This window comes from Anser brachyrhynchus, assembly GCF_964034855.1.
Source record: "Anser brachyrhynchus genome assembly, chromosome: 7".
In the NCBI taxonomy this organism is placed as follows: Eukaryota; Metazoa; Chordata; class Aves; order Anseriformes; family Anatidae; genus Anser; species Anser brachyrhynchus.
Genome location: NC_137701.1, coordinates 39,656,941 through 39,670,173, shown reverse-complemented (window position 1 = coordinate 39,670,173; position 13,233 = coordinate 39,656,941). Strand labels below are relative to the sequence as shown.

Below are 13,233 nucleotides of genomic sequence, written 5' to 3'. Positions count from 1 at the left end.
AACACTTAATTTTATTACTCACTGTTACTGAAAAAAATCCCATTTTGTAACCATATGCACTAGTGGATTCCAGCAAATCAAAAGAATGTAAAAAAAAAAAAAAAAGAAAGACCAAAAGAGTATGTTCTTACTTTTTTAACACGGGTGGTGAGATCTTGAACAAACAGTTTGCGTAGGTTATGAAGAGTCTGAAGTTCTCTTGCCTGGAAACAAATTACAGGAAAAGTGACAAGCCAGTAAGATATAGTAGATAGTCTGGGGTTAAAAACCAAAACCAAACCGAAACAAACCACCTCTACAGTGGATAATAGGACTTCATAGGACTTCAGTGTGATTTGCCTATAGAGATGTTCCTGCCTGGACGTGCAGGCACTGGCTGTTCAAGCAGCCCAGTTCAGGCGCTCACAGAAAGCCAGGGCACACACTCTTCCTCCTGCCCGTGCACTGCCGTATGCTGTCTGCAACGCCAAAGCCACCTCTGAAAATACATCACCTCTGCTCTGGGGTGTGGGGGCAGCAACAGCAGAAGTCTCACAACTGGCCATGGTTACACACAGCCAGCTATGTGGAAAAGCTCTGGGCTCACCGTGTAGCAAATTCACTGAATGGGGCTGAGTGCTTATTCGTAGGTACTTAAAGATGTTAAAGTGCTCTTTAAGCTCGGCAAAAATCCAGGCCTTCCCAGCTTTTTCTGCACATCAACTTCTCAGGCTCAGCAAAGTAATGACCTTGCTCCAGACTGGACGTATGACACGAGATGGGACAACTCTGGTCCTACTCCCAGAAGGACAAAAAAGCTAAATCATTTGCAGGGAAGGAAACCGTCTAGATAAGCAAGTTCCGCCCAATGCCATATTTCACCAAAATCATTCTGAAGAGAACTATCTTTCCAAAGCTGGTAAGAGCAACCTTAGTCTCACAGAAACTTCCTCACTCCTTCCTTCTCAAAATAGCCATCCAAATGACACCCAGTGCCTACAGAGCCTGATGCCTTCTTATGCGGTTGTGCAGGGCTGAGACACCACTTGGCCTTTAATGGCACCTGCCCCCCTGCAATTTGCTGTGCTTAATTTTTCCTTCCTGTTGCAGTAATTATTAAAACTCTAAAAATGTGAACAAAAATTTAATTTAAGATAGCTCCATTATATTTAGGTGATTTAAAGGAACAGCAAAGCAGAATACCGATAGACAGACAGATTTCCCACAAGAGACAGAAACGGTAGCATTTTATCTTAAATTTTGAAATTTAATTTCACTATTTGGGGAAATGCACAAATTTAGCCTATTCTGATATAAATCAGTCTTTTTCATGAGCACAGATATAAGTGTTTTGGTAATACATTAAGGACAGAGATAGGGAAATAGGACAGAGAGAGGACATACCACAGTTTCCTCCAGCCCCTTAAGATCTTCTCTTGCTTGTTCCCTTTTGTCATTAAGCAGTCTAGAAAGATCACAACATTAAACACAAATGAAAAATGTAAAAGTCATATGAGACAGAAGAGAATCAATCGACATTCAGTTTGAGTGGATTATCTGCAGATTTGAGCAAACTGTTTATTTGTAATTATTTTTTTGACTGTCCCAAATAAGCAGCTTTCTCAGATGGAATGGCTGAGACACCATGTCCATTTCACCTGGCATTTTACGTGTCCATATATGAAAGTTGTATTTCTCATTTCCAGGAAAGGTTTTTTTTTTATTTATTTATTTTTAAAATCTGTTTTTAAAATCTTTTCTTGGTTATTCGTTTCTTGTTTGTTTGTTTGCTTTTTATTTTTTTGTGTGTGCATTAGGTAATGGGGGCTTTAACACGTGCCATGATATTTCATAAAACTGGAGCTCTAAGACACCTTTTCAGCAACCACCAAATCTATTCTTAAAAAGCCTATGATGTAAAGAAAAAAAGAGTAATCGTTCATTAGTACTGCATGTTGGCTTTGATACTGAAATGGTATTTTCAGCATAAATAATTCATCACAACGGTTTCTCACTGGGGCATTTCCTGTGGACACATTAAAAGACACTATATATTCACGGACACCAGGTGAGAAGACTGTTCACTTACATGAGCTTTTCCAGTTTCATTTCTCTTTCCTGGTCCTCAATTTTTAATTTATCATAGTCAGCACTCAGCTTTTCTTGCTCCAGTTGCAGCTTCTGATTCATACTAGAATACAAAAGAAAAAGTCTGTACAGCTCAGTCCTGAAGATCATAAACATATAGGTAAACCTCCATAAACAAAACTGAGCAGCTCTACTGCAAAATACTGGAAAACATTAAGCCTAAGTAATCTGAAAAACAATAGATATTTTAAAATACTGGAGAATTAAACAGTCAGCCATATACTCTCCTGCTTTGCTTCCTTTATCTTAAAGGACACATGCTGTCCTTGCAGTCCTTCTGTCCTGCTTCCTTATTTCCCTATTATCATTTAGCCACGCTTATAAATATGGAAAGCAGGAACACCACGTTAGGATTGCCTAGATTTTATGAACTCTTAAAAAAATAAGAGAACAATAGTTAAAAAAAAAAAAAAGACTATTTTTCCAAGTGCTGGTGTATTCAAATAAGTTACATGCCTATGTCAGGAAGATGTATTAAGGAGGTGAAAATGGGACATATTTGAGTGTGTGACAGGATGAGTAGCTATAAGAGGCTCTCAAAACCTGTATTTGTCAAATCTGTTCTCCTTCAAGCTTCCATTAACTACAACAGTATTCTTTTCTTCTCCCCAGTTTTAAAGAATTGTCACAGTTCCTCACTAAAGAACTCAATGCTTTAAGCCACGATGCAAAATAGTTAGAGGGTTGGCTGTTGCACATAAGGATACTACTTTCTGTGAGTCTCTGAAATACAGAGATATCAATTAGGACTAACAAAACCAACCATAAAATAGTCCTATAGTGTCACGGAGCAGTACAGGAACAGAGAAAGTGATAGTGAACATACTCTCTGATTTCATCAATTATTTTCTGTTTCTCTTCAATTTCGTCTCTCAGTCTGGACAGCTGCTTCTGATGGGCTTCCCTGTGACTCTCCATCTGCTGCTCCAGTGCCTTCTGCAGATTACAAAATACAAACCCATACATGAAACAAAAATCGTGTTAACTCACCTACGGTTTCATTTTACACATCAGCTAAATCAACCTATCTTTCTGGATTCGAGTGAAACTTACCAAATTACAACGATGACAAAACTGCAGCTACTCAACTACACATTTCATTCAGACAGTTTTTAGCAGCACAGTTACACCACTTACTACTCTTTTTCTTGCAAAAATAGTGCACATGGAAAACAGGGTAAGCTAAGGGGTCTTAGAATATCAAGTGCCAAGAATGACACTTTTTATCAGCTTCCTCTGTTTATTCACCGGAAAATGTGTACAGACATACCTGTGACAGAATTAAAACCCAAAGCATTCTGCCCCTCTCCGAGGATTATTTATCCACAGCCCTGTTATTTAAATTGTAGGATTAAATATATTTCAAGTGGTAAGAAAAACGGATTCATCTCCTTTAGATTGCTAATAAATGTTTTTTTTTTCTTCTTCTAACTGTAGGAAATAACTGTACAGTTGTTTAAATAACTTTAAGTTTTTATAATGGAGGTAGAAGTTCTCAAGCTGACAAGCCTCTATCGCTATCTTTGTACAACTGTATTTTTTCTTTTGCATAACTTGTAATCCCATCAGAAACACTACTTGCACATTATTTGCTAATGTTTCCTCTTAGCATTCTACAGGAAGAAGAAAATATCAGAAAACAGGTTTAGATTTCATTATTATTTCTAGGAGACGGTCAAAATCCTTGCCAAACAATTTGGGAAAGTGGTCTGGCCTCTTTTTCATTAAATTTTAGTTCCGAAATTATATTAACCCCAGTAGCCTGATGCACTGCTTAGCAAATTGCCTTTGAGAGCTCCACTGACATAAAATTAGAGTAACATAGAGGTGCATCAACTAAGTTTTCAATCATACATAACAAAACTGTTCTCAACTGTGGATGCAATGTACTGGGCCTTATTTTTCAGTTCTCTGTTCATATGATGTGAGGAACCAAGGCATCTCCGATTAAGCAAACACAGCCCACCAAACCTCTCTACTCTCTGAAGCTGGCTCAGCGTACAAGCTGGTCTCAGAAGAGACACTCAGGTCAGATACTTGGGTTCTAACTTACTTTTTTTCCTTCATCTGGTCACCAGCCTCAATACTAGCAAGTTCGCCAGCTTCAAATTGCAAAGGTCACTCAATCATAAGAGGTCACGTTGTCAAAGAGAAGTCAGCAATTCTGACAGAGGCTGAAAGGTTTTTTTTAAAAGCACACAATATGCAAGGAAGACAAAATTACACCCTAATTATCAGCTAATGAATGATCTCACTGAGAAATCCGCTTTAAAATTGCAGCAGGCAACACTACCTTCATTTCCTCTGCATCCTGAAGCCGGGTCAGATGCTCCTTCTCCTTGTCTTTGAAACTGACTTCATGCATTTTTTCTGTTTAAAGTTTGAGACAGTTAAGAATTAACGAAACAGTTCTAGAACTTTACTATGTCAAGCCTTTAAAAAAAATATCTGTGACGGGGGTAGGCCAAAAGGGTTAATTCTGGTTTTATCTCAAGTGTAACGTACAAGTGCAACGCGTTAAATATTCTAAATCACAATTTTATGACTTCACTGCCAATACAAGCAGACAAAAAATATTGTAGGACTACAGAGGCAACAGTTCAATGTCAAAGCATGACCTGCTTAATCAGGTCTTCCATGACTTCTATCTGTGTGCTGCAAAGCTTAGGGCTAGATAAATGAACTCAAATCCCATCTGTTCCATCATATTTCTATGACAATGGGGATACACATATGACGAAAGTAGAACAGGGCGGAACAATCAAATGCTGCAACGGTGCCAGGTGAGCTGTATGTACAATGCTTTTGTCCAAAACTGAATTTTCTGAGATACAGTTGGTAAAAGAAATGAGGACCATAAGACCCAACTTCGTACCTTGAGCACGCAACTTGGCAAGTTCTTCGTTGAGAGAATCCTGCGACTCTTCCAGCTGCCTTCTCTTCTGCTCCATATTTTGCATGTAGTCTGTGAGGGACTTGATCTTTGCTTCATGCTTTAAAGACAAAGGGAATGGTACTGAGATGTGAGTACTGCCTCTTATTACCAAAGAATTCAGGTACTATTCTACATAAAGGAGAAAAATAGAAAGTTCCCCACATCTGGCACCGATGACTAGGAGAAAATACAGCAAAAGATCTGAGAAGGAGGTAACAGATCAAAACAGACTACATTTTTAAAGGCCATTCTTAATAGCCCAAGATACGTACTGAACAATACAGCTGGTAATTCCAAAATATCATTGGAAGCTCATGACTTGGCATTAAACAAACATCAGCAGCTTTCTGAAACCAGCTGAACACTGGCCTGGAATAAATCCTGAGCTTGCTTTCTGGACGCTTGAACCTGCATAAGCTCAAACCAAATTTCCGCCCTCTATCCTGATGGTTTGTTTCTTGCTAATGTCCTTTTGAATTAAAAGGGCTTAGACTCAAAACAAAATAGTGAAGGACATACTGAAAACATCAAGAATTGAACGATAATATTCTAACTTGGGGGTAAAACTAAGTAAGATAGTGTCCAGGAATTATTACATCCTATTATTAAGGTCACTGAAGGATTTGTAGCTCACTGTTCTCAAAGTTCACCTTGGGAGAGAGGGGTTGAGGCCTCTGAGCTGGTGTTACTCCTGTGCCCCAGAGATCAGATTTAGAGAGGCGCAGTCCTTAGCAGGAACTAAAGCAGTCCAGAGCCTGCAGGCAGCAAGGTCTCCAGGAAGAAAAGGGCACACATGGAACTGCTTGCTCCAGCAGCAAGTACTCTAATAGATCTCTAAACCTGACAGGAGACTTGGTCAAGTCCCAGCTTGGCTGCAAACATTGAGGCTCCAGAGCACAGACTCTGGGTACAGCACACAGCAGTCATGCACCACCTCCTGGATCAGCTTAACCCAGTAACTGCGTAGCCCTGTGTCTTATTTCGATATGGTACCATGGTGATTATGTGATCATCACCATATAGAAGCATGCTGAAACATCTAACGACGTAAAAGGCACCATACATAGGAAGCTTAGTTGTGGAGCTGCAGACCAGTAAGGGAAGAGCAAGGTGTAAACACACGTTAGCAAACATAAAATTGACTCCAACTGAACCCTAGAGCAAGGAAGAAGAAATCAGCAACATAAATGTCACATTTGTCTCAGCAAAGTGCTTCAGCTGCTGACAGTGCTCGCTGTAATGCCCTCATCAGCAACATTAGAATGAAACCACCAAACTTAGGACTCGGAAGAGCAGAAGAAGCTTGAATGTAACATCAGGAAAAAAGATAGAAACTAAAGAAATGTGTCACAATTTTAATGGTATCATTATTGCCATTGAAGCTTCTTCTGCATAAAAATATTCATTTTTTATCTACAATAATTAGATCTAGACTAATAAATAGGCTGTTAAGATTCAAATTATGCTAACAATAAATTTTGGCTTTATAGATAAGGCTTTCAGCATAACAACATTCAGCTTCTTCCTGATCTTAAAAACAAATAGGCCTCAATATGCGCTTAGTTGCAGGGCTTCCAAAATGGCAAGGCAAGGGGATCACCTGCCTGAGGGTATTTCTGCTTGGTTTCTTCACCATATTAAGATACAATAGAAATGTAGGGGAAAAAAAAAAAAAGAAAAAAAGATGTGGCCTTGGAGTCTTGCCTCTTATGTTACATCTTTCCACAGCCTTAGATAAGTCACTCAAATCCTAAACCTCCGTGTTCCTGTCTGCAAATAGGTACTGAAGACAGGAGTTAGGTCATGTTTATGGAAAGCTCTGAGCATTGGAGATTTAGGACTTCAGTGTGACTTCAGTCTAAGAAGAAAAACACCAACCCTGTATAGACAGACAGGCTGGCTTCCCCTTACTGCTTCACTGGGGCAGCATAATCCAAAACCATGGCTGAATGAAACCGTCCCACCAACACACTGCTGATACCTTCGTTCCCAGCTGCATTGCTGAGCCTTTTTTTGCCAGCAGAAGCATGCATATAAGCTGCTTTAGGAGTCAAACCTTAATCTGCTTTCCTGATGCAAGTTCCCAAGGAAAGGGAGCAGGACAGATTGGCAGAATGCCTTTAGTGGCCATGTCAAGTTTAAGACAGAATAAAAAGCATAGCCTTACTTAACATTTTTGGACAGCCAATACCCTCAGGACTCCAGCCTCCCGTTAATACCGAGAAGCATGCTTACAGCTATTCCTGCAGACCTCAATAAAGACATTCTGCTGCAGGACAAGAGGCTGTCCTCGCTCCAGGTTTTCTTCGAGTAACTGGTAGCAAATGACATACAGTAAACTCCAGTTGTCTCCTCCGCTTCGCACGTGCGGTGATCAAAGCAGCGTGTCGAAGCGGTTAGCTCCCCCCTGCAGAGCGCTGCAGCATGCGTCGCTGCCTGTAATGTGCCACCCACTGTGAGGCCTGCCTGCCATCTGGATTTCTAACTTACATGGTAACGTTTACCACGATGAATTATCTTTATACGTACAGATTGCTGCCCAGCTATCTGTTAGCATACTAGCAGTCTAGGTACTGGAGGCTCTCTGAGTGTTTTGCTAGTGACCCAAACAATCGCTGCTTCCCTTCTCAGTTTGCTTTAATGTGAAGGTACAAGATGCAAATACATGATGAGGAAATCCTGCTGAGGAGGATTTTCGCTATTATGCCACTGAAAACATTTTGAAATCTGCAACAGGAGGACAGAATCTTACCACAGAATGTGCTGAAAAACACTGAGGGGGAGGAATAGGAAGAGAGAAAAAAACACCAAAACAGGCATGAGAAACAGCACTCTGCGCCCTGAGTTCTCATTTCGCACTCCTAACACTCACATTTCATGAGGAAGAAGACTGAGAAAGTCATCAAACCTTGCCTCAAAGGGAAAAGGAAGGAGCAAACATACTTGTGAAATGAGGAGCTGGCAAGCTGCAAGCTCCCTCTCGCTGGCATTCATCTTCCTGTTGGAGTCCATCTGGGCACTCTCCAGCTGCTTGCTGCGGTTCACGAGAGATTTCACCTCAGACTTCATCTTGCTGATGTACAGCCGGGCCATGGTGAACTCCTCTTCGATCACCCCGTTCACATCTGCTAACTAAACACACAGAAAATTGCAATCTTAAAGGTATCTAGAGATAGATACCTTCAAAAATGAGAAATTAAGACTTCTTCTCACAGTGTGCTTCATCAATTCAGTGTTTCAGCTAAAGGTAGTGACTGAAGATCTACAGTAATGAAGCCCTCCACAGTGACAAAAGCATAGTTTGGAGAAACTTTCTCATGTCACTGGCACAGGAAATTTTCCTCTTTCAAGCAGTTGGAAGCTGGAGAGCATTTTCAAGGTACTTCTTGAAGAAATCTCCTCTTGAATGGTTGTGTTCCTTCAATAAGGAACTACAAGACAGGCATTGGTCTGAAAATTTTACCTGGCAAGAGCAAACTAGTTCCACTCATCTCTAATTATTAACATAATTCTATTTATACATCATTTCCTTCCTTGGTTTAACACTGTGCCTTTGATTTCTGTGTCTTTCTCTTCATGATTTTTCTTCAGCTACTTAATTCATGTAACCCACTGAAGAGCTGCAAAGATTCTTCTTGAGCATATGGATAGCAATTTCATCTGCTTTTTGCCTCTTTTCTAGCACCAAGGGGAAGGTAACGTGCTGTATCTTCTCCCAACAACCTAAAAGATGCTATTGCCACTAAAACTCTCAGTCTGGTCTGAAATTAGACACACTTTGAGCAAGCTGCTAATCGCCAGCAAATTTGAAATTATTCATCTAAAACCCTTTCAATCTTGCCTTATTTACACTGACAGCTGTCCTGTAAAATGCTGACATCTTAGTTGCTATAAAAATTTGTATCAAACAGCCTCCATTTGCAGAGATTTCTCCTCTTACAGTTCCTATTGAAATGGCCACCAGAGGTTGCTCTAACATCTAGCAAAATTTGGTCCTGTGGTCCTGGAATCTGCATAAACACACCAGGCAGCAGGGATTTCATCCTCTGCAGTAAGAGCAGACTGGATCATCTGCTGACCTAAGGGGGCTTTAGCAGAATATCAACAATGCTCAGAGGCAACCCAAAGCACCCCAGCTGCACACACTCACTCTTACCTTTACAGTATGAAAGGGTTACAGGAAAGATCATCACTCAAAATCTGAGGAGTGAACTAAAAGCATGAAAATGGAGTGCGCTACAAGTAAATTACATACATCTCGAGAATCAATTTCTTAACCAGTTTTAGCAACTGTTTTGTTTGTTTGTTTTCCCTCACACGGTGTTCAGTGGACAGAAAATTCGACATGAACATCATGAGAAAGATTTTCCAGGCAATGACAAACTCCAACAGAGATGTGCCATTTAGCAGTGGCCATGTAAATCTCCTCTGAGGCCCAAAATTTTGTTCATTTACAACATCAGGAGTATGACAATGGGAGCATCTACCTTCTCCATCATATCTGCAAACCCATGAGCCTGATTTGAAAACAAATTTCAAAGCAAAGCTGGCCAAAATCTCCACCATCTCCATGCTCATGCAGTTACCAAGGGTTCTACTGTTTCAACAACCTCCACGCCCCTTCTTACCTTCCAACTTTAGAGGAAAATGATCCTCTGTATTTTTTCCTCTATAAAGGATATTCACCAGTACACAGAAGTTAAGCTTGTCCTGCTGTCACAGAATCACAGATATTTATGTGGTATATAGCATGAATTTACTAATTCTGAAAATCTCTCTGATAAAAATTATTTAGATTCTGGGAATGTTGGATCATGCCAGATAACTACGGAATAGGTCTATGTGTGTATTGTTTGGGAGGAGAACCCAGCCTAGGCCTTGGAAGGCAGAGTTTAATAAATGCATCAGCACACAGATGGGCTGCATTAGTTTAGCCCCAGACACTGCGCTGGGAATCAATGTGGTGATTGTGCGCACAGACACTGACCATCTCTGACACAGACAAAGATCTCCTCAGTGTTTTACACTGTGCTCTGCCCCGGGTTTAAGCAGCAGTGTCCGGGGAGAAGGGCTGCTGTGTCACACGTTCTCCACATTCCTTATTCTCATATGGCAGGCGGTGCACACTGGGGGGAAGCAATCAAGACAGCCAACTTACTGTTTTAACATCGTTAGTACCAATGATCCCTCCAATCTCTCCCAGGTCTTTAAGCAGCAAGTTTAGGATTTCTGTAGCTCTCTTCTTCTGGTGGTTACTGAGCTCCTGCAACTGGCCCAGCTCCCTCTGGGTTGTTGTCAGAACCGTCTGGAAAGATGTAAGAGCAAAAGTTACCCTCCTTTCCTCAGATCCTCTCTATTCATACAGAAACCTCATTGAGTAAAACAAAGCGGAATTTCTCCTCTGGACATGATAAATTCACCAAACAATTCACTATCCAAAATATCTTTGCTTGAATAAAACAGCAGAGATAAAGCTGGGAGTTAACGGTGGCTCTGTAAATTTCTCCCCGCTTCGGTGCATTTCAATAGTGCCACTTTTGGGCATCGGTTCTCCCGTGACATCTGGGTTACAAAGCACCGTTTTATATTTTCCTGAACCTGCCCACTGGCTCAGTGTACTGACACTTACTCCAGCGGCGCACAATGCCACCTTGCCATAATCCACTTTCACAACTCACTTGCTAACAAGGCTACTTTAGATCTATTAAATGTAGTAAATCCTGTAAGAATCTTATTTGCATAATACATGTCAAAGGAGGTTAATCACAGAGAAACAGGTACAGAAGGATATAAAATTCATTATTTTTTTTTCAAATGGATTTCATAGTAATCTGTTTTATTAAAGTGGATAACAAAATCTTATATGCTAGATACGCATGAAATCAGACATCTTAACAACAACCTCCTCAGTCTGTGCAGGGAATTAAGGAATGAGGATGTACTAAGCTTGTTAAGCCAATCTTGATTTTTCTCAGATCAGATTTTTTCCTTACAATCGATACATCAGCTGAAGAAAGCTGATTTTTTTCTAATGCTCTTCTTGAGGTTCCTTGCTCCTCAGCACACAGTTCAGAGAAACACGGAATGATGCAATTTGCATAAAGTAGCTTTTCACATCTTTCTTGGCACAATACAATTTTGAAATGATCAAAACACAGACTGGCCAGTTCTCTCGTTCAGCTCAGTCGCTGACATGGTGTGCAAAATACAGAGGTTGCAACAGAGCCACAATCTGCCATCAGCTTTCATTGAGCGGTTTCTGAATTATCTTTATTTTATCCTTTAATTACGACAGAAGAGAGAGGATAGCATCAGCAAATACAGACCTTTTAATAGCTTCTCTGCTACTCCAGTCTTTAACCTATATACCTATTAAACATACCTGGAGGCAGTATCTGAAAGGTTCCTGAAATGGCACGGGCTAGCAATTTTCTGTGAAATTGTATGGAAATCTTTAGGAGAGGTGCAAAGTTAGGGGGAGAGGAGAGAACCAGCATTACAAACTGCTTGCTCTTACACTCTTCTGTGCCAGTTCATCGGCCAGCTGCTCGTTGGCTCTTGTTTTGTCCTCCACTTCTTGGGATTTCTGGTCATAATTGACAGCTAATTCTTCCAGGGCTTGAAGGACCTCTTTCACTTCATCTTTTGCAGCTTCATTCTCAATCTGAAGACGGGTCAGCTCCTCCTGAATCTTCTCATAATCTCTTCTGGTGGAGGCCAAAAGCTGGAAACCAGATATCACAGAAGCATAAAACACCCAAGAACTCATTCAAAAGATAACACTGAAAAGGGCAAAAACAGACAAAGAGAAAGACAAAACGCGAGCAGGCAAGCGTGTGTACAGAAGAGAGAATGCAAGAGAAGATTCCTGCTCCTCTACCACAAACACCATCAGTTTCAGCATAAATGCATATGAAGGAAGCAAAAAAGGCTTCAAACTTCAATGAAAAGAAAAATCAGAATCAAATCCTATTACAACACAACGCTGAGGCAAAGAAGCTTATATTAAGCGGTATCATAGCTCCAAGTAAATTTTTTACCCTCAATCCAATCCTGCAGCTAGGACAAAAAAAAAAAAAAAAAAAGAGAGAAAAAAAACATCCAACCAACAACAAAGTAAAATACTTAGAGCTGAAGAGTTGCAGCTTCGAAGTGAACCAAGTAAAAGGGTTCTCTGAGGCAGCCTCAGTGATGTTATGGCATTAGAAGCATATTTCGATAAACAAATTTATGATGATTATTTTTAGAAATCGCCTGAAGCTTGATGCTGATGACAGATTAGCCATACTTATTTGCAAAGTATTAACTAAAGAAAATACAGACTTCATTTTAATTTAGTCTTTGCACACCACTAAGAGATTCAATGATAGCGCTCAACTGTAGGAGTTCAGTTGCACAGTCCTACCCCTTGCCCTTGCACCACTGCGTTGTATTAATGCATTAAAGTCTTGAAAATTCAGATATCAGGTTCTTAACAGAAAAACAGGCTCAACAGTAGTCATATAGTGCAGAAAAACGTGAACATAAAGCAAAGGTACCACCTACCAGTTAATGCTAGCATTGTACTTTTGGTGATAACAACAAAAATCAGGACTTATATTGCATAAAAACATCAAACAAAGCAATAACATACAAAACTTAGTAATTGCACACATGAGACAGAAGGAATTCATGCTCAGAAGTCATCCTAACAGCAAAGTTTGGACAAAAGGCTCACTTATGGCCAAGCCTTCCACGGAATGGATTACAGCATTGGTGTCCTGTAGCTGTCTCAGGCAGCAGAACAGGCAGCATCACTAACGTGTGCTGACCCGGCCAGACACCGCTCACCAGAGGTCCGAGCACCGTAACAACTAAAACGTGACTTGACAAATGGCTCTGCTGCAGGTAGGAGCCGGGAAACCTCAGCGGAGGGACTCGTGCTGCCCTGCCCCACCGCCGCCCTCCGGCTCCTCGCTCCCAGGCCATGAAGGTCAGTGGGGACCCCGTCCAAAACAGAAACATCCCTCTAAAACCAACCACCCAAAAGGCGGATGGCAGAGACGACGCTGCTTTTTTGGCTCGGAGCGCTAATGGAAAATAGGAAACCAACGAGCTTGCTTCAGACACTGGCACGTGCCCAAAGTGGCGAAGAGAGAGGATTCAGATGTAAGGGAAATTTATCTGCTGGT

At 40.8% G+C, this 13,233-nt stretch overlaps 1 protein-coding gene across 1 annotated transcript in view; it reads right to left on the bottom strand.

The window, feature by feature from the left end:
* Positions 1-13,233, bottom strand: part of KIF5C (kinesin family member 5C) — a 69,876-nt gene that overhangs the window by 13,681 nt on the left and 42,962 nt on the right. Inside the window, exons 14-22 of the mRNA XM_080599215.1 lie at positions 11,580-11,786; positions 10,221-10,367; positions 8,006-8,194; positions 5,003-5,120; positions 4,421-4,497; positions 2,954-3,063; positions 2,069-2,170; positions 1,384-1,444; positions 132-203 (exon numbers count right to left, since the gene is read on the bottom strand). Of these exons, the coding sequence (XP_080455341.1) occupies positions 132-203; positions 1,384-1,444; positions 2,069-2,170; positions 2,954-3,063; positions 4,421-4,497; positions 5,003-5,120; positions 8,006-8,194; positions 10,221-10,367; positions 11,580-11,786 (1,083 nt within the window). The remainder of the gene's footprint in view (positions 1-131; positions 204-1,383; positions 1,445-2,068; positions 2,171-2,953; positions 3,064-4,420; positions 4,498-5,002; positions 5,121-8,005; positions 8,195-10,220; positions 10,368-11,579; positions 11,787-13,233) is intronic.